Here is a 26,232-nt window from a genome sequence, read left to right on the forward strand (position 1 = left end):
TGATTTTAAGGCCTCAAGTTCTTTCTTGGCTTTCTTGCTCATGGCTGGTGCTCTTATCACTTGAGATGTTTACTGGCTAATTGGAGATGGAGTCTTAAAAACTTTTTGGCAAGAGCAACTAGGATTATAGGTGTGAGCCATGAATGTCCAGCTAAAATAATACTTTATGGAAAAAAATCAATCATTATGAATAAAGTATCTATTTCTTTCTAAATAACGTACTCTTCAGTATACATACTTTTAGGAATTGTGTATGTGTAATACATTGTATTGTAATGCATTGTATGTGTAATTAATACATTGAATACACTATAGGATACACTCTAAAGTGGTATGGTTTACATGGTAGAGTGACTTCCTAACAAGCACGAAGCTTTACATTCAGACTCCAGTATAGCAGAGAAAGAAATAAGCAAAGAAAGAGGAGATTAAAAAAAGTGAACATAAATCCTAATATTTTTTTCGGCATCCTAGAAGGTTAGACATCTTGTCCGTTTCCTGGGTAGGATCATTCTGGAAACTAATCAGCTAAACTAGAGCATCCCAAATATTAATGTGCATATGAATCACATGGCCATCTCGCTTTTACTTCAGATTCTGATTCAGTATGTTTGGAGTGGTCCTCCTGATGCTAATATTGCTCACCACTGGAACACACTTTAACCAGAATTTAAGTAAGAGATTTTTAGCCAGGAGGTGCAACAACTAGCTGGTTCTAAAGTCAACTTCCAATTAACACCATCAAAATAGAAAAAACCTACTTCTTAAAAACATTCAATGCCCATTGTAAACATCAATAATGTCAAAGAAATATCTGAAATGTAGATAACCATTATCACTCGGTATAAATTTGGGTAAGATGAGTACAATAAAAATGATTTTGTTCTCATACACTTCTTTTTTATCCCCAAAGACAAAATAAATAGAAATAAAGAAAATAAAAATTAGGACAAAGTTCATTAAAACATATGTAATGTCATCTACTTCCAAAATCACAAACTCGGTATGCAGTAAATCTGTAGTTAATATTTAAGTTTATGTTAATAGAATTATAGCAACCTATTTCACTGCTTAATTTGGATAAAAATGAAAGCAAAATACTATTTTTAAACCTGAGGTTTACATGCGTTTAAAAGATTCAGTTTAAACTTGGAAGACCTTACATACAAAACTCAGACAAATGCAGAATGTAAGCTAAGGAAAGCAGAAAGCATTTGTCTTACTCTCAGTCTTCTAGATCCCTAACAAAATCCTAAGGTTCTCAGACCACTGACTGCATAAGACCATTTCATTTGATTCTCCAAGTAATTTCTAACAGTCAAATATACCACACAACAACTAACATCATGCTCGCATTCAGTTATTTACCTTGTCAATCATTTTTCTTGCTTCCACTTCCTCACTGTTGGGATTCTCTAACTCAATGGTATAAGTACCCTTGTCACTTTGGTCATCATCATTATCCTTTTCTGAAGTGGCAGAAGTAGCTTGATTTTTTAAGATTTTATCCATCTCCTGGCTTGGTCTGTGCCCAAGACTCCCTGAACTTCTCAATAATGCAGTTTGTAGGAAGGGTATTGACACCGACGGCTCCTCTGATTTCTGTTTTAACAATTTCCCATGTGGAACACCATGCCCCCCTCTGTGATGCGCAGAGCTAGTCTGTAAAGACAAAGAAACCACTTTGGCATCTGCTGTTGTTGAGTTTGCTTTTTTAAGTTTTGTTTGTGGTGCTGAGCAAGTAGTTTCCTGACAAAGGATTCCTATACTTTATCTTCATCAATAAATGCAATCGTGCCTGGACCAGTGACTCATGCCTGTTAATCCTAGCTACTCAGGAGGCTGAGATCTGAGGATTGTGGTTTAAAGCCAGCCTGGCCAAGAAAGTCTGCAAAACTATTATCTCCAATTAAGCACCAAAAAAAAAAGCCAGAAATGGAGCTGCAGCTCAATGGTATACAATGGCCTTGAGCTGAACGCTCAGGGACAGTGCCTAGGCTTGAGTTCAAGCCCCAGGACCGGCATCAGAAAAAAACAACAATAATAAAAGCAGTTTGACTTACAACAGGTTGATCTTGATGTCTTTCAGTAGCCTGGACCTTTTGTGGCTTTTTCTGTTCGGAGTGGTGGCGTCTTAAGTGCTCCTCAAGAGTAGCACGCTTGCTACAGCGCCTATGTGCCCCAACATTCTCTGAATCACTCTGTGTACCATCATCATGTTTATTTCCTGGGCACAAAAGAGAAGTCACATAATAGAGAAGAAAAGAGTCCCATGTAGAAAATTAGAGGCATATACAAAAGTGCTATTTGTTTTGGTTCCCTCCCCCTTTTCTATCCAAAGTCATATGTTCTTTTTAGTAACAGGCTCTGCAAACTTCCCTCAATTGCAATGGTTACATTCAAAATTTATCAACCAACAATGAGGTCCATTATAAATAACTGAATCAGATTACTTTCCTTTCTCCAAATCTTAATGTTATAGTTTCATCAGTGTCTTAACAAATAAGCTATGTTCTATCATCTGTCATAGTTTGTATTCATAGCCTAATACACATTGCTTCTGCCTTCAAGTCTTAAATTCTGAATTAAAAAATTAGGTTCTAACATTAGAATGCAAGAAAGAGGGTGATACTACTGAAATAGTTATTATGAAAAGAGAATACCATAAAATGTGATAAATCTTCATGTGTGGTAATACTGAGTACTGAAAAGTCCAGCATCCCCTTTGCTTTAATGAAAAGATTCAAATTTATAGTTCTTACTAGCAATAGCACAATTTTCTCAATTTTTTCTAAGTATGATAATTTTGAAAATTACATTTTCAAAGCTATTCTAATAGCTTCAAAGAGGGCTTAAACAAAGGATGCTAAGAAGTCTTTCAAGGAAAAGAATAACGATGACTTTTTTTTTTTTTTTTTTGCCAGTTCTGGGGCATAGGCACTGTCCTTGAGCTTCTTTTTGTTCAAGGCTAGCACTGCCATTTGAGCCATGCACCACTTCCCGCTTTTTCTATTTATGTGGCACTGAGGAATTGATCCCAGGGCTTCATGCGTTCTAGGCAAGTACTCTACCATTAAGTCACATTCTCAGCACAATTATGGCATCTTTAATCTTTGCACCTATGGGCAAACAACACAGGACTAACTGTAAACAGACATCCTCAACATCAAGCATATACAGTCAAATTACAGTATTTGAATTTATAAACTTTATTTTCTTCAGGTTTTCCTGTAAGTAAAAACCATTAAGTAGTTAATTACCTCTTATAGTTCTTTTAGAGACTAGATGTGACACTATGAACTATTTGATCTTTTACTGATTTAACATCAACTTAAAATTTTTCCTACCTAAATAAAAATTTCATTAGAATAACCAGCTGGGTGTTGGTGGCTCACTCCTGTAATCCTAGCTACCCAGGAATATGAGATGTGAGGATCATGATTTGAAGCCAGGCTGGGCAGGAAAGTCTGCGAATCACTTATCTCCAATTAATAACTAAAAAGTTAAAGTGGAGATGTGGCTCAAGTGGTAAAGTTCTAATCCTAAGCACAAAAATTCAGAGACAGTGCCCAGGCCCTGAACTAAAAAGATAATCACAAATCAGTGTTTAAATAAATGATTTCACTGAAAGCTACAAAGAACCTGGTACAGGGAAATGTGGAAGCACATTACAATACTTCCAAAACTAAAGATGATTTTTAAATATCTCTGGGTTACAAATTTTAATGCAAACCAATGCCTGTTCAACAATACTATACCTGACAAGATAATGAGCAGAAGTGAAAGGCTGGAGAGATGGAAGAGAAAAAGTCCTGTCTAGGGAAAAAGTTGAGTTTTAATGTTCCTGGGTTTGTTCCAAATCAATTTAGAGGCTACTAACTGGTAGTAACAAAACAGTAAATTATTTGTAAAAATGTGCTAAAAAAAAGGAATGAGAAGACTCACTAAGGAGTGGCAGAAAATGGTGATGGCAGAAAATGGTGATGTTTTAGAAATATAAGAAAAATAAAGAGCAAAACTAAGGGATTTGGGGAAAATTCCTATCAAAGTGATATTAATACCATAATAATCAAAATATAACAAAACTAAAACTTTTTGAATCATTATTCAAATTACAATATGTAAAGAAAAAAGTGTTTAATGAAATTCCTGCCTCAGATAAACTAGAAATTATAGCGAGCAGAGGAAAACATAACTGTAGCTCTAGTTCAAATACACAAGTCATTGAGAACATCACATTGTACCACTGACTTTACTGTTGCATTGGATATAAATGAAAAGGAATCCAGTTTGTAATAGCCAGAAATAATAAAATTCCAATTATTTCCTATATAATAAGACCAACATAACTCTTAAGAAACTTCCACTTAACTGTCCTAGTGAAAAATATGATTGCTATAGAACTTACATCTTATTCCAACATATAAAGTTTGGCCCTTAGTTGTGTCAGGCCCTTTCAGATATCTTTCATATAAATTATAGTTTAAAATTTTTTATAAATATAAGCCATTTTTTATTTGGACCATTACTCTTCTTTCTGTATCAGGGAGATAACTCAATAGAGCTACAACCGTCTGTATTCAAAACAAAGATCACTTAGAAACTCTTAACCAGGCGTTCCCCTGCCGCTGCTATCATTAGCCATACCTAAACATACTCAAGTTCTTTTCAGGTAGGTTAGCCTAGATGTACTTAGTAGCTATAGCTAAAAGAAGCTGCAACTCTCCTAAAGGGTGAAAGTGTATGGGCTTTGTGAACATTATTTTCCTCACTGTCCCAAAGCGCGTGCACTTTACTCTTGTAGGAGCAAGGTGTTTTTGTTTTGTTTAATTTTTAAACAGCTGAAGTCTAATTTTTGTAAAACTGTTACTACTTGCTAATTGTATTTATTTGGAGTCTGAGTTATATCTTTTGACATCCTAAAAATTTAGAAATGATATTTCTGTAACTTGGTAAGTAAATAACTATGGCTAAGGTAGTGATACAGTGTGCATGAGGATATCAATGGCTATTTAAAATTAGAGTCACAAATGGGACCTTTCTCAAGAACAGAGAATGATAGCTTAAAAATAACAGTGAATACAGAAAACTTTTATCCTGACTAAAAAAGGATTTAACCAGTATCTTAGAAAATGCCATATTCCTTTTTGTTTGTCTGTTTTTGGCCAGTCCTGGGGCTTGAACTCAGGGCCTGGGTGCTGTTGCTGAGCCTCTTTGTGCTCAAGGCTAGCACTCTACCACTTGAGCCCTAACACCACTTTCGGCTTTTCTAAGTAGTTTACTGGAGATAAGTGTCTCATAGACTTTCCTGCCTGGGCTGGTTTCAGACCATAATCCTCAGATCTCAGCCTCCTGAGTAGCTAGGATTATAGGCCTGAGCCACTGGCGCCCAGCTAGAAAACAGTATATTATTTTTTATTTTTTATTTTTTTTGGCCAGTCCTGGGCCTTGGACTCAGGGCCTAAGCACTGTCCCTGGCTTCTTCCCGCTCAAGGCTAGCACTCTGCCACTTGAGCCACAGCGCCGCTTCTGGCCGTTTTCTGTATATGTGGTGCTGGGGAATCGAACCTAGGGCCTCGTGTATCCGAGGCAGGCACTCTTGCCACTAGGCTATATCCCCAGCCCAGAAAACAGTATATTCTTAAAGCGTCTTTTGAACTCATTTCTTATGTAGTTAAATGTGGATTACAGAAGATTTTCTAAATTTTCACTTCACACTAACACTTATAAGCCCATTACGATACTGTACAGTTTTCAGTTGTCAGCTTTAATAGTTTTCAATTATGTATCTGTATTATTTAGTCTAAAAGTAAAAAAACAAAACAGAACTATAATCACGTCTGAAAAGTACATATCCCAGGTAATTGTTGTTGACTATAACGAAATATTCTAATAGATGCCAACAAAGAATTAGGAAATTACATCATGTTACTATTCTGAAATGTCTTAGGAACAAATCAGAAATAAATAAAAGGTTATCATTTCTTCATCACTTGACCAAAATCCCAGGATAAAAGGGACAGGTTAAGTCAGTGTATATTCTGTCATTGACAGTGAAGTCATTACTCAGCACCTATCACATGCTCAAGTCCCTGATAAAGTGTTAAGTTATAAAGTATGGTTCTTAAAAGAATATGTTAGCGAAGGCACAGAACAATCAGATTAACATATAGTCACAATTTGTCCCAAATCATTCTTTTATAGGTAGAGTATTAAATAAAAATAACAGTAACAGAAACCTGTGTTCAATAATTCTATAAAAAATTCAACTGACAAAACTAATGAGGAAAAATGGATCATTTGGTATCATGAAAGTACAAAGAGTTGTACAAAGTGAAAAGAGAAATTTTTGTTTGTTTTTGTTTCTGTGCTGATCCTGGGGTTCGAGCTCAGTGCTATAAACTGTTTCTCAGCTTGTTTTGCTCGGCTAGCATCCTACCATTTGAGCTACAGCTCTACTTCTAGATTTTTGGTGGTTAGCTAAAAAAAGTTTCATGAACTTTCCTGCCCAGGCTGGCTCTGAACTTTGATCCTCAGATATCAGCCTCCTGAGTAGCTAGGGTTATAGACATGAGCCACCAGCATCTGGCAAGGAGAGTTTCAAAAGTATTTTGGTCAAATATGATATTAATAAAGAATAGGGTTATTCACAAACGAACATTCTCAGTCTTAACATTAAGAAAAATTTGGATTAATAGATACTCAGTATTTCTAAATAAAAAGTAATGTTTTATGAGTAACTATTGAGAAATAGTTTGACCTAATCAATGGTGTGACTTTATTATAAAAGTAGAAGTTTGGGGTCATAACCAACAGCTTAAAATTTTTTTTTAGAATCTAGATATTAATATCTTTCTAGAAGCAGTATAAGAGAACAGAACTGTATGTATCTTTTCCTCAAATCAAGAAAATGATGGCAATTATCTTCTAAGGAAGTCCATTGGTGAGCTGAGTTTCATATTTCCATAGGAAATATAATTTAATGACAAATTGAAATTTACAAAACCTATTTGGTTTTGGCAAGAAAATGAAGAAAGACTATTTTTGAATGAGTAAGTTGGATATAAGCAACATGGTTTGCTTTTGAGCTTTAAAATTAAATGTAAACTTCAAAAAATCCATGATTCAAATATAAAATACTTTGATAATTATGGAGGTCAAAGTTTTTGGCTTTTTTTGTTATTAGACAATACGAAGTTCTGAAATGATCAATTCACTTTACCTTTCAACCTTTTCAAGTATACTGGAACATCACTTTTAATACTTTTAGAATCCTCTTCTGTTCTTTCCCATACCATTTGAGGAGGGTTGTTTTGTGCTAGCCAGTCAGCTACTTTGTTTTCTGGTGCCATCATTCCAGTTTGAATTCCCGGCAAGTCTTGAGTTCCAGGAGAAGACTTCTTTGACTTGTGGCGCTGATCAGAAGTAAATTTTGTCACATGGTCTCTAATAGTTACCTTTCCTGGGGTACTGTCATCAAATTCAATGGTAAATGAAGCATGCCCTGCACCTGTTGTATGAGAACTTGGTGTGTCTTTTGTTGGGATTTCATGAATAGTGTTCTCTGTAATTTGTGATGGTTGCTGGAATTCTTTTGTAGGGATTTCAAAATAACTTGGTTCCCTACAGAAAGGAAAAAGCACTTCTTCATTTGCAGCTGCAGACTGTTCCTCAACTTGCTTGGCATTTACGCTGCATCCTAATGAGAAAAATAAGAGAGAATTCAAAATATTTGGGGACTTGTAGCATTTGAGGGACATTGGTAATGACCATTTGCATTTCTCTCAAGAATCAGAAGGCTGATTACAGCTGGATGAACAGAGGCATTTTTATCATGGCCCTTTAAAGTTCAAACTTAGGTACCTATCAGAAAAATAAAAGTAACAAAGAAGAAAAAAATCTAGATTATGAACATACAAGATAAGCAGCAGCAATGGCTAAGCACAGCAAAGGAATCAAGAGATGGCCCTTGCACAGACAGCTCTGTCATTTTCTAACTTGATCTAGATAGAAATCATCAAGGTACAAGACTTGAAATCAAATGGAGATGGAGATACAAGCTAAATATAAATATTGCTGGATGGATAGAAAAAGCATGACTACTTCATCAAGTCAGCAGGATGAGATACTGAGATTTGTGAACTAATGTAGTGCTCCAATGAAGAACAGGTACTCAAATGAGTACCTGTAAAGTAAAAGGGTAAGTGATGCTTTGGAAGTAATCATCACACTTACCATTCTTTAGCATTACATTCATGATGTTTAAGATGTTAAAGTAATATTCTTACATTTTATAAAGACCAAAGAATGATTAGATAAAACAGGTGATTTGTTTGTGTAGTAAGGAGGTCAGATCTGGCCAGAGGCATCATTGGCCACATGGTGAGTGGTACTGTCTGGCATCTTGTGTTCATGGTTGTGGATGAATTCCGAGAGGAAGGGAAGTCCCACTACCAGGTGATGGGTGTTCCTCAATCCCTGGAGACGGGGTTGGGCACTTGGTCTATAGGTTACTGAACCTGTCAGTCAAGTGCCTGGGACTGGGAGCTTCCTGTGACCCTGCCCCCTGACCTGACCCTATTTAGGGTCAGGCCAGCTCAGGCACCATCATGGTCATGCCATGCCACACGTCTCCATGATCAAGTCCTGTGTCCTGTCTCTTGGCTCATCTCCGGTCATCATGGCGTCCCACTTCAGCTTTCCAGTGGAGCTGAATTGGTGGTTTGTTGGTATTGTTTTTGTTCTTCCTTTCCTCTCTGGCCTGTTTCCTAACAGTGTTAAGGCTATTTAGAGATTGCAGGTCTTCGTAACAACTGGCTGCCTGCAGACTGCTAATGCTCTAATAAAGACTCCAAGATTAGATCTTTCAAAATGTGGCTTCTCGGATTATTTACCAAATAACATTTTCAGCATAGCAATCCAAGCAACAGTATGAAAGAAATAATGTAAAATTAGACAATTCAGTTGCCAGTCAGTAATTCTGAAAGATGATTACCTTGCATTTCTATATAGCACAATGTGTACGAGGAAAACAAAGTCTTTGGAGGAAAACCGAACTGAAAACCTCAGATGAGAAACAACTGGAAAGAGGAGCAAGCAACTATGGAATGCTAGGTTGTTGTGTTGCCTCTAAACAGAAAGGCATGAAAACAGATGTTTTTACAAGTAAGATAAATGATAGTATGTAAATGAAATAACTAAAATGCCTTATGTTGTATGTTATTGGGTACGGCAAATGCACAAGAAAAAAATTAAAGTAAAAAAAGTGAAAGAGCCAGGCACTGATGGCTCATGCCTGTTATCACAGCTACTCAGGAGGTTGAGATTTGAGGACTTTGGTTCAAAGCCAGCCTGGACAGAAAAGTCCTCATGAGATTCTTATCTCCAATTAACCACTCAAGAGCTGCAAGTCACCTGTGGCTCAAAGTGGTAGAATGCAAGCCTTGAGCAAAAGAGCTCAGGAGCAATGCCAAAGTCCTGAGTTCAAGTTCCATGACCACCACCACCAACAACCACAAAGAGTGAAACAACTGCATCTATTATTATGAAGACCTATTATCAAGAATGCATTTAAACAACGTATTTTTCTCTAAAAAAATCCACTCAGTATTCAAACATATTGTTAGGAAAGTAAGTTTGCATATAATTTATTAGGAAGAAAAGGCAATAGATTATTATTTTTTGTTAAGTGAAGAATTTTGTCTTCTGAAATCTCTTCCAATATTCAATATCTTTGTGAGATTCATCAGGTGCCATAATTGATTTCTTGATAGTACTCTGAATATGAGACCATCATAAAATTGTCTGGTTAGGCTACAGAAGAACAAGAATTAACATCCCTGTAATCAAACATATAAGACATAGTATAGAACACATCAAATTCCATTCCTCAAATAATACTAATAGTAATCATGAAAATATAGTGTCAAAAAAAATCTACTCTGGGCTGGGGATATAGCCTAGTGGCAAGAGTGCCTGCCTCGTATACACGAGGCCCTAGGTTCGATTCCCCAGCACCACATATACAGAAAATGGCCAGAAGCAGCGCTGTGGCTCAAGTGGCAGAGTGCTAGCCTTGAGCGGGAAGAAGCCAGGGACAGTGCTCAGGCCCTGAGTCCAAGGCCCAGGACTGGCCAAAAAAAAAAAATCTACTCTGGCATGATGGATCTTGCCTATAATCCCAGCTGCTCAGAGGCAGAAATGAGAGGATGGTGGTTTGAGGTCAGTCATAAACAAAAATTTGTAAAATCCCTATCCTAACCAATATAGCAGCACATGCATCACATCGTTTGCATGAAAGCTCATAGGCAGCAAGAAGATAAAAGGATTATGAATCTGAAGCTAGTCTTAGATTAAAAATAAGGTCCTATCTGAAAAATAGCCAAATCAAAAAAGGCTAGATGAATGACTCAAGTGGTAGTAGAGTCCTTGCCAAGCCTGAGTTCAAACACGAGAGCTAAGCAAAAAAAGGGGGGGGGAACTAAACTGAAGACTAAGAATATTTCAGGACAATAGTTTTAATATACAGTTATTATTTTCAAAATTTACTCAGTGGTTGAATGTTTGCCTTAGTCTGAGTTCAAACCCTAGAACCACCACCAAGGAAAAAGAGCTAAACAAAAGACTAAGAATTCTCAGACATAATAATTTTAATATGAAAAATATTATTTTCAAAATTTACAGAGTTTTGTTTATCTTTGAAAATGAAAAGATTAAATTTGCAGATAAGAGGCAAGACAAAAAAAAATCTATCAAGAGCCTAAAAATCATTGAGCTTCAGTGCCATCTTGTATATACAGCAGTCTTAGATACTAGGCTCGAGGACATCACTGTAAAGTATAATTCAATACTTGTTTTCATAGCAAGGATTCTGAGTAATAAAGAAAAACTTTAAATTGCATTCCATCTACTTTCTTTGCTTAAGAAGATAGTGATATGTGTAGTATGTTTAACAGAAAGGAAATGGTTTCAACTATTTAAAAAACTCAGTTGTAAAAGTAAATTAATTCAACTAGTATAGAACATTCATTATGTGGAGAGATTCGTGTTCCTGACCCCTGCCCAAAAAACCCCAAAAAAGTGCTAGAAATGTGGTCCTCTTCCCAGTGTCTACTAGAAAAACTGTTACAGATTATGATAAAAAAACTTATCTTTTCTTAGAGCATTGAGAACATATTCTGTAATTTCTGAATTTACCAATCATTTCAACATATATTTTGTTTATGCCAAAGTAAACATCACATGCTATTTGCTTATATTGATATTTTATTACTAATCTTCATTATTTAGATTTGAAAAATTACTTGGTAACTTGTTTCACCAGCATGAATTGTGTACATTTTATTCAAAGGAGATCAGCTGATGATAGTCTGTTTTTCAGGTATTTCATGACTGTAACTTTCCAGGAATACTTGTAATACTTATATCCACAGCACTTATTGTTCTATGCTAAAACAAAATGCTAAATCAATTCAAGGCAACAGAAACTGATCACTATGACTTGCTCTGCTTAAGACACCCACACTAGACAAATTGAACACCTTGATACTGTTGTTTCTTTTGCCAAAAAAGGAGGTACAATCTGAATGTTTACAGATTTAGTTTTACTTGTTCAAAACTAATATAAAGGAAATATGCTATGTACAGTTATGTGCCTTTACAAAACATACTTGACATTTAAAGTCCTTAATTGTAACCTAAATGAATGTTGAGAGTAAGTTAGCAAGTAGAAGCAAAATTGCAGCTATGTAAGCTAAGGATATATTTTCTATAATAGGATTAAAAAAATGAACACAATTTCTAGACAACCTGATTGCTCTAGTGTTTGCTTTTAATATTTTTTAGCTTATATGGCAAGTTGTCAGGACATTGTAGACACATGTAGACCCACAGAGGGGACAAAAGAATGATTATGTAGTTATCACTCTGGTAATTCTTTGTAGAATGTTCCATCTTTTTATAGTAACATAAGTGCAGTTTTTAAATTAAAAAAATTAGTAACCAAGAAAGAAATCACTTTTTTTCTGAGTAGCGAGATCAAAATCAGGGCCTCCTATGTGCTGAGAAATTATTTACTACTTCACACCTCCAGCCCAAAACTCATTTTTTGTTTTGATTAAGAGAGTATCTTTGGAGTATAAGTTTTTAAAGCAATAATTTACATTTCATGTGAAGCACTTAAAACTGTTTAAATTCCAAAAAATATTGTAATTTCAAAATTATCAAAGGTATACATTTCAAATCCTACTCTATAATACCTGCTGACTTCAGAAGCCATTAAGTCAATAATCTTCTCTATTCTAAATTATAAAAAAAACTGCAAATGATACAGTAACATCATCCGATAAACATGAGGAAGCAAATAAGACTCAATCAACAACAGTTAACCAGCTGAATTTGACCAATTTAAAGCTATTTAACACAAATCACTTAATTCTTTATTTCTCAAGACATTCATACCTTTCCTTTCTTCCTTTCCTCTCCTCCTTTCCTTTCCCTTTCTCCCTCCCTCCCTCCCCCCCCCCCCCTCTTTCTTTTTTGGTTGGCTGTGGGACTAGAACTTAGGGCCTGGGTGCTGTCCCTGAGCTCTTCTGCTCTAGGCTGGCCATCTACCACTTTCAGCCACAGCACCACTTCTGGTTTTCTGGCCGTTAATTGGAGTCTCGTGGACTTTTCTGCCGGGACTGGCTTTAAACAGCAGTCCTCAGATCTCAGCCTCCTGAGTAGCTAGGGATTACAGGTGTGTGCCACCAGTGCCTGGCTGACAATCACAATTTTAAGAGAGCTTTTGATCACTTGGAAGAAATGACAATGAACAGTGCAACTCACTGCCAATTGTTTAAAATTTTAGAAAATTCTGTTAAATACTTCACAATTTTAATATTACTACATTATGCTGAGATAAAAAGGATCGGTTTTCAACATCTGTTTTCGGAGTTTAAATCTTTGCACGTTCTGAATTATATATCGTTTTGAATTTTATCTGTATGTATATGTGTTTATAAGAGTAATACGTCACTGAAATTCTAATTGTTTGTTAAGAGATTTGGAGCTTTGAACCTGGGTTCAAATCCCAACTCCATGATTTGCTAGTTGGGTGACTTTGGTAAATAAATGAATATTACTGTGCTTTCGTTCTTTTATCTATAAAATGGATGCAAATAACTGTCTTCAGGTAGAGCTATGAGGATCAAATATACAATGTCACTTAGAAGAATTTCTACATAAACTAAGTATCATTGAAGTATAAGCTAAGTCATGGTTTTGTCTCTATACTGTATGGCTGCTTTACCCTTCCAGTCTGGTGTCTTTATCTTTCTCTTTTCCTCTTCCCTTTACCTTCTCCTCCTTCACACTGTTTCTCTCTCTATTTTGCTTGTGGGGCTTGAACTCAGGGCCTGGGCACTGTCTCTGAGCTCTTTTTACTCAAGGCTAGCCTTCTACCACTTTGAGTCACAGCTCCACTTCCAGATTTTAGGTGGGGAATATGGCCTAGTGGTAAAGTGCTCGCCTTGCATACACAAAGCCCTGGGTTCAATTTCTCAGCACCACATATATAGAAAAAGCTGGAAGTGACACTGTGGCTCAAGTGGTAGAGTGCTAGCCATGAGCAAAAAGAAGCCAAGGGACAGTGCTCAGGCCCTGAGTTCAGGCCCTAGGACTGGCAAAAAACAAAACCAAAAACATATTTTGGGTGGTTAACTGGAGATAAGAGTCTCATGGCCTTTTCTGCCTGAGCTGGCTTTGAACCGCAATCCTCCTATCTTCAGCCTTCTGAGTGGGTATAAGCTACCAGGGCCCAGCACAGTCTGATGTCTTTTCAATATCCTTACAGGGCAGATCATTTTTCTTCCACTTTATTTTCTGGAAAACTTATATTCTGGTTTTTGACTATTTAGTTAACTACTCCACTAACAGATTTCCAGTTTGCTCATCTGCACATTAATCTGACCCAGAACTTCATTTACTCTGGCTGCCTAGCTTAGTAATCATGTTGCTATCATACCCCCAAAACTTAAGACGCCCAAGTTTTAAAGAAATTATCATTTTATATCACATTTCTGGACATAGTAGAAATAATTTATGTTAACATGAGTATGAGCTTCTGGATAAGACAAAATTCACTTGTACCTACTATTTTTGTCAAATTTATTTTACCAATGTTTATTCAACATAAAAATATCCAGTTGTATCAATTAATCTGTAAGTTTTAATGATTTCATATACTGGAAGAAACTTTAAATGAAAGTGCTACACAAAGATATTGAAATTAATATTTTATGTGAGATAAAGACTTCATAAGAAATTTCTATTGAAGTAAGTCAATTAAAACATTCATTTGACTTTAAAACCAAGTAACAGAATAGTAAATCACCCCTTTCACCCCTTTGATGAGACTATAAATGCTTTCTAAAATACTCATTGAAAGACAACTACTGAGATGTTTTTACCTGATGTTCCAGTTTCATGACTTTTCTCTTCAGACTTGCCATTGGATTTGAAAGCTTTCTGTTCATCCACTTCATCATCACCCCACCAAGATGGCTGCCCGTACAATGGAGTGCCACGGGGCACAGCAGAAACATCTGGAAGGTGAAAATAAAATCTGTCTAAAGTAGGTGAAACAACAACAACACACATTTTTACATAATGCTAGTATTGTTCAGTTGGTTAAAAGTTCTCTACGTTGAATGAAAACTCAAAAGATTTTTGTCATTTATATGGTTAAGACTTCTTTAGTATATAACTGAGCCACTTATAAACCTTTGGTTTGAAAGTGTAGACAGAAGTATCTTCAGTAGTAACAAAATTAGCGAATTAGCTAGGAAAGAATGAAATCAGTCTGATCAAAAGTGTCATTAGGAATAAATGCAAAAAGTGAAACTAAAATATATTTTGTCATGACTAGTTACTTTCAATTTTGTTTTCTTTTTTTTGCCAGTCCTCGGGCTTGGACTCAGGGCCTGAGCACTGTCTCTGGCTTCTTTTTGCTCAAGGCTGGCACTCTGCCACTTGAGCCACAGCGCCACTTCTGGCTTCTTCTGTTTATGTGGTGCTGAGGAATCGAACCCAGGGGTTTGTGCATGCTAGGCAAGCACTCTACTACTAAGCCAGCCTGCAAAACATTTTTCATACTTCCTGCAACTGTAATTAATCTGATGACATTATGATGATGCAAACATTATCAGGTTTACAACTTTCCCTTACATGACAAAAGAGGAAAATTAGAGCAATTTCTTTAATAAACTCAGATGTAAAAATTCTCAATAAAATACTTGCAAACCAAATTTCCCACAGTGAAAAGACTGTAATATACCACGGAAAAAGTTCCTTTTAACTTCAATGGTTATAATTATGAAAACTGCAAACACAAAGTATATTGATTGCCTTTAAATATTCAAAATACATTTATTTTCCTAAATATTTACAAATATTAAGCATGCCTACATACAATTACAACAATTATGTTTTCTAACTTTGGTTTTTTGTGGTAATGAAACCAGACCTTGAGCCATGCCCCTTAGCTCTTTTCTCCACATTTAATTTTTTGGATAGGGTTTTGAACTTTTTATCCTGGAGGCTGGTCTCAGAGTGTAATTCTCCTACATCTCTTAGGTATCTTGGGTGAACCACCATGCCTAACTTGTTGGTTGAGATGGAGTCCTGCTGATTTTTTTTGTCTGGGCTTACCTTAAACCACCATTCTACTTATCTCTACCTCCTGGGATTACAAGCATGAGCTACCACACCTGGTTGTGCTTTATAATGCTTAATACTGAAATCATCCAGTGCATTAAGATACACTGTGGAATCATCATCACTATAAATAATTTTTATATGTACACAGCCAGTTTTTTGAGAACTAGTGTGATTTCTTCCGAGTCAAGTATAATTTGGTGTTTTTAGGAGACTGGCTTACCTGTGGACTTTTCCTCAGCCTTCAGGACCTCTGTAGCTTTGTGTGGCACTTCTGGAGCAGCATCTGCAACCTTTGAATCCGCACTTTTGGCACATGCAGATTTTGACAATTCTGATTCTGAAGATTTCTGAGACAACTGAAGCTGAATAGTAAACTTCTCGTGCTAGGAAACATTTAAAAATTGAAGTGATACACTGTGAATGAAACCAAGCCCCCAAAGGCTATGTTCATGAAAGATGGGAAATTTTTACCTTAAGGGCTTCTTCAGGGACCCTCAGCTCTCCTCGGACTACAGTGAAAAGATTTGTATGTAAACGGGGCTAAGGAAGAATAGAACTCTGAAATCTTGGTAATCAGCTTAAAACTAATTTAAAAGACTGCCTTAAACAAGGACTTGCCACAGCAGAATATGAAATGTTAAAACATACTTATAAATACAAAAATTTCATCCAAAGTACTTTAAAAAAGCCCTAGAGCAACTATTTCTAAGCCATAGGTAACATTGGCTTTTAAAAGCCAAATAATTAGGTAACTAATTAGAGCTCAAACCCTTTTTAATTTTTATAAAATGAACTGTTTGAGATGAAAAAAAAGCACCTACAGTCAAGTTATCTTGATAGCTAGTCATGAAAATGTAAAAGAAGTCTGTCCTAAGTGATTGCCCAGCAGCAAATCCTGAAGAAATTTGATTACTTAAATTTTCATGCATTTGGATAAAAACTAAGTTCATTTTACAAGTCCAAAAGAAATGCTATAACTAAAGTATTACTGCAAACCAGGGTCACATTACATTATCAACAACAGATTCCATACAGATTACAACCAAGTACTAGATATGAATGCCTTCATTATCATGCCCAATGAATAATGCCTCTGTACATTAAAAAGATTTACTGAGTAAAGATCCTATCTCCTCCTCCCATTATTTAACATGTAAAGAAAGGAACTTTAAACCATGTACTGTGATCTGTTCTTCTGTACCTATTTATAACACTCATCATCACTTCTAGGGTAGAAAACAAATTAGCATGACTACTGGGGGGGGGGGGGGAGGGAAAGGCAACTTCCAAAACATAATAGAAGCAGTACACTTATTAACAGAACTTTTTAGAATTGTGATGAACTTCGGAGAATATCTATTCAAATCCATTCATCTTTGTTCTTGTCTTACAGATAAAGAATTTGGGTATTGGAGAGAGAGAGAGAGAAGCTAAAACAAGAATCTAGTTACAGAATCCAGAGCTTTCCTACCACTTCATACACAACGATCTTAACAGCTTTGAAATACTAAAAATTTCCTTTTCTGCCAAGTACATACACTGTCCTATATCTGCTTGTATGTATGGAATACACACTTCATAAATAAAAATATTTACTAAGTAACTTCTGTTAATATTTTACCCCCAAGAAACTTAAATCACCTGGAAAAGATTGACAGCTTTCCTACCATTTCAACAGAAATAATAGCATTAAAAGTGTTATTGGTTTGGGCTGGGAATGCGGCTTAGTGGTAAAGTGCTCGCCTCACATGAATGAAGCCCTGGGTTCAATTCCTCAACACCATACACAGAAAAAGCCAAAAGTGGGTGCTGTGGCTCAAGTGATACAGTGTTAGCCCTGAGCAAAAAGAAGCCAGGGACAGTGCTCAGGCCCTGAGTCCAAGCCCTAGGACTGGCAAAAAACCAAACCAAACCAAACCAAAGATGGTGGTTTTTCATAGAAAACCTAAGTAATTCCAGTATGTTGTAATGACTTTCTGGGCTTCAGCTTTACCTCCTGTTAATATGTGAAGGTTATTATTTAGGGCTAGTCTAGGCTATCCTAAGATCTAGACATGTTTTACGCCAGGGAAGAAGTGAGAGTCCATGCCTCTTAATTCAAATGCATTTCTTGAATGTGGACACAAAGACCATCTCAAGGGTTCTTGTGTATGTCATGAATTTATCTGAGAACTTCAGACACCTATAGGATTTTGAGAGTTCCCAAACCCAAGCTCTTTCCTTCAAAGCTATGGTGCTGATCTAAGTTGTTACTGGTGCTGATTAAGGTTTTAAATTTGCTAATCAATAAAAATGATAAACTGGGCACAATTACTAATCATATCTGTAAATTACTAAAAGCCTAAATGTTTATTATTAAAAAATAACTTTGCCTAATTAACATTTGTGGAGTGTTTGCTCTCAAACAATGCATATCCTTTTCACACAGATATGGATCATTTACCTAGAACTAATTCTGTGCTATTGAAAAATATGTAAATTAAAAAAGATTTGAGATACATTTTAGAATACATTTAGAATATACAACTTGGCAGAGTTCTGTTCACTGACTACAGGACAATTAAAAATCACTAACAGATCTCTGCAAAATTCCCCAAATATCTGGAATGAACTTATATAACTCAAAGAAGAACTCAAAAGGTTAATTAGAAAGTATACACAACAGTAAAACAGCATTTAGGAGGAATTCTATAGCAGTGAACACATGTATGACAAAAGGAAGTCTCAAGTGAATAATGTCAGTTATCAACTTAAAACAAAAAAAGGAAACAAAGACACCAGAAAGCAAATTATAAAACAGAATGCTGCTGGGTGCTAGTAGTTCATGCCTGTAATCCTCACTACTCAAGGAGCTGAGATTTGAGGATTAAGGCTTGAAGCCAGCCCAGGCAAGAAAGTGCAAGAGATACTTATTTCTAAGTAACCATCAGAAAACCAGAAGTGGAGCTGTGGCTCAACATGGTAGAGTACTAGCCTTGAGCAAAAAAGCTCACAGACAGTGTCCAGGCCCTGAGCTCAAGCCTTGCAACAACAACAACAAAAAAATTAAAAAATAAAATAGAATGCTAAAATAAAATAATATTTATCAAAGTGAACTCCAGGAAGTAGCAATAAGGTTTTTTTCTTTGTTGTTTTCTTTTCGTCTTCTCTATTTATTTTCTTTAGGTGGGTAAGGGGGCCACAGAAATGGAGGTACAAGGAGTGAACAAATGCAGCAGTGGTACTTGCTAGATATTATGTTAAAAATGATCTATACAACTTATGGGTGGGGACAGGAGGGAAAAACTAGAAATGAAGGGGGAAACGTCCAAAAAAGAGTACCCATTACCTGAGTCATAGAACCATAACCCCTCTGAACATCACCTTTATACTAATAAAATCTTAACAAGTAGAATATAGAACTCAAGTGTAAAATTGTGTGTGTGTGTGTGTGTGTGAATGTGAAGACTTCTCCCCAGTCAACCTGTTCTACCAACAGAATTCTCTAGGTCACTTAATAATGCTTTCATTCTTCTTACTGCTCAGGCCCAAATCTTGGATCTTCTTTCCCTCACTAGGCATCCAATCAGAAAATCTTATTGGCTTTATTTTAAAAATATACACAGAATCCCAGCATTTTTCTCATAATCTCCACATTTACTATACTGGCAAATGGCATACCTCCTTTATGAAGCTGAGCGACTGCAATACCCTAACATTAATTTCCTTTTTAACACGTCCTCCCCATCTTCCCCTCCAGTCTCCTTTGGACAGGAATGGCTCAAAGATCTTTTCACACGCATTCACTGTCACCTTCGGGTTAGAAACCTCCACTGACTTCCCATATCACTCAAAAGAAAAGTCAAACTCCTTATTTTGGCCTTCTAGGGCTGATATATTTTGCCTACCAAAATACTAATTCTATTACACTTGCTTTAAAATGACATTCCTCGAGCATGCCACACACTAGCTCTATAACCCCTTTCAAAATTTTTATGAAAAACAACTTATAACCTTCTAATCTGTCCATTTTTTTCTGTGTGCTGTTAGAACTCTCCAATTCCATTGAAGAATAAGCTCAGGACAACAGTAGTACAATCTGTCCTTTATTTTTTCTTTGTAGTACTGGGATTTGAACTCAGGGTCTCTTGTTAGGCTGGTGCTTTACCACTTGAACCATGCCTTTAGTTTTCCTTTTTGTTGCTTATTTTTGAGATAGGGTCTCTTGAACTTTTCTGTCTGGGTTGTCTAGAACTACAATTATTCTGCTCTCATCCTCCCCAGCAACTAGGATTACAGTCATGAACTACTAGCACCCACTTGCAATAGGAAATGTTTAACAAACGCAAAATGAATGAATGTGGGCCTCCTTATCTGCCAAATGTTGAACAATTAAAGAACTTTCTAAAGGTTACCTTGATTACTGTGTTTTTGTGCATCTCATGAGTTCATTTTGAAAATGTGGACATTTGGCTGCGCACATGGTTTAAAAAGTGTTTAATCCCTCTAGAAAAAATTTAAGGCATGTCATGTTCTCTAATTCTAGTCTCAATCCATGATAAAATGTTTTTCTTGAGATAGGATTTTTTTTTTTTTAATGTCAGTCATATTGCTGAACTCAAGGCCAAGGCACTGTCCCTGAGCTCTTTTGCTCAAGGCTAGTGTTCTACCACTACTTTGAGGCACAGCGCAACTTCCAGTTTTCTGGAATGTTAAGTAGAGACAAGAGTCTCATGGACTTTCCTGTTGGGCTGGCTTTTAACCTTAATCCTCAGATCTTAGCCTTCTGAGTAGCTAGGATTACAAGTATAAGCCACTGGCACCTGGCTCTGAGATAGCATTTTAATTAGAATACTCTTAACATGCTGTGCTCTAAGGCATACAAGTTTCTAGATTGGTTATTAAAATTAAATTTTATTTTATTTTTTGTTCTGAGGACTCAAACTCAGTATCTGATGCTTTGTCAGTTGACTTGCACTCTATCAATTGAGCCATGCCTCCAACTCCAAAACTAAAATTTAATATGAATATAGCTTAATAATCTTTTATTTTGTTTTGTTTTGTTTTGTTTTGCCAGTCCTGGGGCTTGGACTCAGGGCCTGAGCACTGTCTCTGGCTTCTTTTTTTTTTGCTCAAGGCTAGCACTCTGCCACTTGAGCCACAGCGCCACTTCTGGCCATTTTCTGTATATGTGGTGCTGGGGAATTGAACCCAGGGCCTCATGTATACAAGGCAAGCACTCTTGCCACTAGGCCATATCCCCAGCCCTTAATAATCTTTTAAATCTAGTATAGTTAGGACAGAAATAAATGTTCTCAAATTTTCATCCTACTAATAAAATTTCTGCCATTGTAACGGCCAATTAGCACTTACATAAAAGGTTCACATTCATAATCAATTAAAGATAAACTAAATGAGCCTACCTGCAAATGGGTATAGCCGTTGTGGCTCAACACTCACTGTATAACCCTGAGAAAATCGTATGGTATGAAACATTTACTTTAAGACAATTTTAGATAAGACATATTATAAGTTAGCGTATTAGGAAAAATTGGCTAGTTTACTATTAAATTACAGGGGAACCTGTAGAGTACAGATTATTTCTTAAATTTCTTTTCTCCTTTCTTTCTGAGAATTTCTTAACGTCTATCTTCAGGCTCAAGTAATCTTCTAGACACAGGTGTATACAATACCCATTCTATAGATTCTTCTTGAATTTTATTCCAAATTAATTTTCTATACAGTTTTATTTAAACCTCAATTTCAGTATTTTCATTTTAAAACAGCTGCATAAAAATTAAGGAAGTAATGAAATACAAAATATACTTGCATTTGATTCTCTGAAAAAACTTATTCTGGTTGAAAATGGTCCATTCATGAAGGTTAACATGCTAATTCTTTTATTCTTTTGTATTGGCTTATACCAGTTATACAAGGAAGGGAACTGATTATTACATTTCTACATGCTTAATGCATACTCTTATGTAAAACATATATACATGTGTATGTGTGTGCTGGTAGTGGGGCTTGAACTCAGGGTCTTGAGCTCTTGCTGAGCTGTTTTGCTCATGGTGGTGTTGTACCACTTCAGCTATGCCTCCAGTTCTTGAGATGTGTGTGTTGGATTTGCATGCCTTGAAATTGATCCTTAGATTTCAGCCTCCTAAGTAGCTAGGATTATAGGCATGAACCACTGCTGCCTAGTGGTACATGTATTTTAAATATTTTAAGTATACAGTTGCTAAGTATTTAAGTTGTTGATACTTATATATTCATTTGGGTTTTCAAGGGTTAAATATAAGATGTGCTACAAAATTTTTCTACAAATACATTTAAATTAAAAAAATTATATTTCACAAATTTTAAGTGTTAATACTCTAAGTACTATAAGTGCATTCACTGAGCCACCAGTACTTTAATGGACACTACACCTCTCATCTTAACTACTCAGGAGACTGAGATCTGAGGATTGCAGCTCTAGGGCAGACTGGACCTTAAAGTCCATGAGACTCTTATCTCTACCTAACCACCAAAAAGTCGGAAGTGGAGTTTTGGCTCAAGTGGCAGAGTGATAGTCTTGAGCACAAAAACTCAGAGGCAGTGCCAAAACTTTCTGCCTTGTACAAATAGGAATGTTTTAATTTTTCTTCAATTATATTCCTTCCCACTACTGGAGCTTATTTAAACTACCTATGTAGAATAATACAATCTTACCTTTAGCTATCAGACTCTGAATTTTGATTTTTGGGGTGGGGGATACTGGGATTTAACTCAGGTGCTTGCAGTTGTTAGGCAGGTGCTTTACCATTTTGAGTCACATCTTTAGCCTTTTTGGTTTATTTTTCAGATAGGATCTCATAGTTTTGCTAGGGTCAGCCTCAGACTGCCATCCTACAACCTTCAGTTTCCAGCAAAACTAGCACTACAGACATATTATCATCACAGCAGGCTTACTGAGTGGGGGTTCTTGTTAACTGTTTATCTTGCTTGCAGTGAACCTTAAGCCTCCTGGTTTCTGCCTTGCATGGAGCTGAGATTTCAAAAGCAGGTCTGCCCATGATCTTTAAACAGCAGAAATTCAAATACACACTAAATGTCCCAAGTACTGTTATCAGAGGACACATGATGCTGAAAGTTTGAATTAAATAGGTAACATAGATGTAATGCTTAAAAGAGTTAGGGGAGAGATGGAAAGAAAGGCAGGTTGAAATTCTTACATTCCCTCCAGGGGGTTGACATGGATCACTGTAATCTACCAGAGAAGAATTCCTGAGCTGAGCAAAAATGAAATGCTCTCCAGGTCCTCTCTCCAGGTACATTCTTCCATGCCGAGTGCACCAGTATGCAGGGAGTCTGCTGCTAAGACTACATAAAGAGTAAGAGAAGGAAAAAGAGCGGAGGCTATCAATTTTCCACAATGATTTTTAGGAAGAGACCTAGTAAATAAAAAAATATTTTTGAACATGTATTATTTTAGCATGGGAAGGGATCCAATAAACAGATTTCTAATATTCTTATATTGATAATTGGTATATCTTAAAAATGTTAATTTATACCAGAGCAAATATCTTTGAATACATTTAATAAATGCACAAAATCACATAAGGATATCATATCCAAATCTCAGCTTATCTTCAAGCTTCAAAGTGATATAAGTCTGTTCTGGAATCCTTACATCATTGACAAAAGTCTGCAAAGAAAAAAGAAGATATTAGGTTAGATAAGAAGTATAATTTTGCACATTCCATACAAATTCCAATCAAATTCTCCAACCTCATATATGTTATATTGTATACATATCATATGATGGCCAATAGAACTTGTGTATGTATCCTCAGATGCACCATGTATCCTACAGCATGATACATTACTCTCTAGCAAGCCTTTCTCAGAATTACTGACAGCAAACAAAGACCAAGGTGCTGCCAGGATGAATATAGGCACTTAGCACCATTCTGAAAAACGATGCCAAGAAAGCTCCTACTCTGAATTCAGCCAACAAATTGGAAAGAGGGAAATATTTAACTCTTACTATATCAAGCTTTACTGATTGCAATTGTAACATTTAAGGAACACTATATTTGTTAGGACTGACATTTCATCACTTTTATTTTTAGCACTAACCCAAAGAATAAAAAGAAACTTTACTTAAGAAAAATTTCTATGTTACAACTGCTAGATAGCTTCTCTGGGTAATTTAATGAATCTAAGATATATAATAGAATCTTAGTGAGGTAATTTTCCTATATTTTCAAATTCTGCTAGTTTATAATCATTTTAATTGTTTCATCTTTATTCAACTATTTCTAACAATGCTGAAAATTACTAAAATAGTAAGAAAAAGACTAGTAGAATAACCTTACACAGTATTACTCAACAGTATACTGCGAATCACAAAGTAAACCATGAACACTTTAAATTTTCTAGTGGCCACAAATAAAGGTAATGAACAGATAAAACTAACTTTAATAAAATATTTTAAATTTAATCCAGTGTATTCCAAAAGTGTGCCATTTCAGCAACCAATAAAAAAATCATCATGTTTTTTATATGCATATGTGTGCATATAGAAAATACCTAAAATTAAATTTGGGGTATATGGATTATTTTTATTTTGACAAGTGACATTTCCAGTACTCAGTAGCCACACATGGCTCATGGTCACTATAATGAGAAGCACAGACCTCGGGGAAGATGCCACAGTGAAACGATTCATCATTTTATCATCCAGTTTTCTTACTGCAAGGCCCAAAATACTACATGAGCTTCTCAAGAAGACGTGAAAGACATCTGGCGATACTACCTTTATGAGGTTTGTATATTAAACTATCAGAGCACTAATGAAAATTCAGAATTTCTGATTTACTGCCCATAAAAATAAAGAGAACAGGAAGAAAGATATTTCTTAATTATAAAAAATATAATAAGACATAGATGGCACCATTCTATAGACTAAGATACAATGATAAATGATACTATGGGAAAAATTATGAGACCTTCAGGTCTTCAGAGAAAAATGATCATATGTGAACTTTCTTTAATCCAAGAATTAGTGAGAATAGAATGTTTCTAAAGGCAAAAAGAAAACAAAGTATAGGCATTGAGTTATATATTCAATAGGAATCATATGATATTTTTTAGTAAGAATCTGATTTTGTATTTTAAAAGAAATGTTACCAGTATTCTTTTTGTTAAATTGGTTTCTGTGGTACAGTTTGTAAGTGGATAAATGCCCAAGGCCAATTGTCTACTGCCAGGTGACTTAGAGGAAAATAAAGGTACATCATTTCTACAAAATGGTGTAAAAATAAAATTATAAGATTTATCTATCTTCTATTTGTTTATAAATTTAAAATAAGAAATATTTTTCAAGAACAATAATTAAAACTATTAAATGAACTGCTACTAAAATGAGTTAAAAAGCTACTAAAGTTTAAGCTGGCTTTCAAGTGACACTGCCAACTGTGTATATCAAGTGCCTCTGAAAACTAAAAAAGTACAGAACAAAAGCTTGCTTACCATACCTAAATTTTGATGAAAATTTCAGATTGTTTTTATTCTCTCTATGCTTACTTCTATAAATTATATGTGAAAAAACTTGAAGTATATATGAAATTAAAATGTTCTCTGGACACAGAGATGGTAAAATGTGATGACTATTTTTGCTTGAATTCTGAGAAGACTAGAATTCATTAGAAGTAAAGAACACTAAAGCAAATGTGGAAATCATCTAAAGATTTTCTTTGGTAAATTGAAACTTTCTTTCCCTGAAAATTCCATTTTTCCATTATACTTTATTTCAGATACTTGGAGGGCTTGTTTGGAAAGGTTCCTCATGGTGAGGAAGTTTAAAGGGCCTCCAGTGCTGAATGATAAAATGCATAAAGGGATTATGCTATTACTGTCACATTCTCAAATTTCTGTGCATAATTAGCTCTTTGTAATATGTCATAATCAAAAGTAATCTTAAATCATAACTTGGGGCTAGAAATGTGTCTAGTGGTACAGTGCTTCCTTCTCTAGCTTGCATGAAGCCCTGGGTTCAATTCCTCAGTACCACATAAATAGAAAAGGCTCAAAGTGGTGCTGTGGCTCAAGTGGTAGAGTGCTAGCCTTGAGAAAAAGAAGTTCAAGGACAGTGCCTAGGCCCTGAGTTCAAGTTCCAGGACTGGCAAAAAAAAAATCCAATAAAATCTCAACTTTCCAACATACTGTATATAAAGGTTGAAATGTTAATGCAAAGAAAACAAAGGCTCCTGGGATTTATAAACTCTAATTTATATTCATTTATAACATAAGCATGTCAGAGTGTTTTAATTATTTTGTTTTGTTTTGTTGTCAGTCATGGGCTTGAACTCAGGGCCTGTGCCTGTCCCTGAGCTTTTTCGCTCAAGGTTAGTACTCCACTACTTTGAGTCACAGTGCCACTTCTGGTTTTCTGGCCATTAATTGGAGATAAGAGTCTCAAGGACTTTCCTGTCCCAGCTGGCATGGAACCACAATGCTCAGATTTCAATCTCCTGAGTACCTAGGATTATAAGCGTGAGCCACTGG

The 26,232-nt window shown here is 35.7% G+C and overlaps 1 protein-coding gene across 14 annotated transcripts in view; it reads right to left on the reverse strand.

Moving 5' to 3' along the window:
- Cep170 (centrosomal protein 170) overlaps window positions 1-26,232 on the reverse strand; it is a 95,329-nt gene that overhangs the window by 39,759 nt on the left and 29,338 nt on the right. For 9 of the 14 annotated variants that reach the window (XM_048357450.1, XM_048357457.1, XM_048357456.1 and 6 more), the window contains exons 4-10: window positions 23,290-23,368; window positions 16,171-16,229; window positions 15,920-16,082; window positions 14,451-14,585; window positions 7,223-7,699; window positions 2,064-2,227; window positions 1,369-1,662 (exon numbers count right to left, since the gene is read on the reverse strand). In XM_048357450.1, coding sequence (XP_048213407.1) covers window positions 1,369-1,662; window positions 2,064-2,227; window positions 7,223-7,699; window positions 14,451-14,585; window positions 15,920-16,082; window positions 16,171-16,229; window positions 23,290-23,368 — 1,371 coding nt within the window. The remainder of the gene's footprint in view (window positions 1-1,368; window positions 1,663-2,063; window positions 2,228-7,222; window positions 7,700-14,450; window positions 14,586-15,919; window positions 16,083-16,170; window positions 16,230-23,289; window positions 23,369-26,232) is intronic. The other 5 variants (XM_048357461.1, XM_048357463.1, XM_048357462.1 and 2 more) reach the window with 1 other exon arrangement.

Source organism: Perognathus longimembris, chromosome 11 (genome assembly GCF_023159225.1).
Source record: "Perognathus longimembris pacificus isolate PPM17 chromosome 11, ASM2315922v1, whole genome shotgun sequence".
NCBI classification, from domain to species: domain Eukaryota; kingdom Metazoa; phylum Chordata; class Mammalia; order Rodentia; family Heteromyidae; genus Perognathus; species Perognathus longimembris.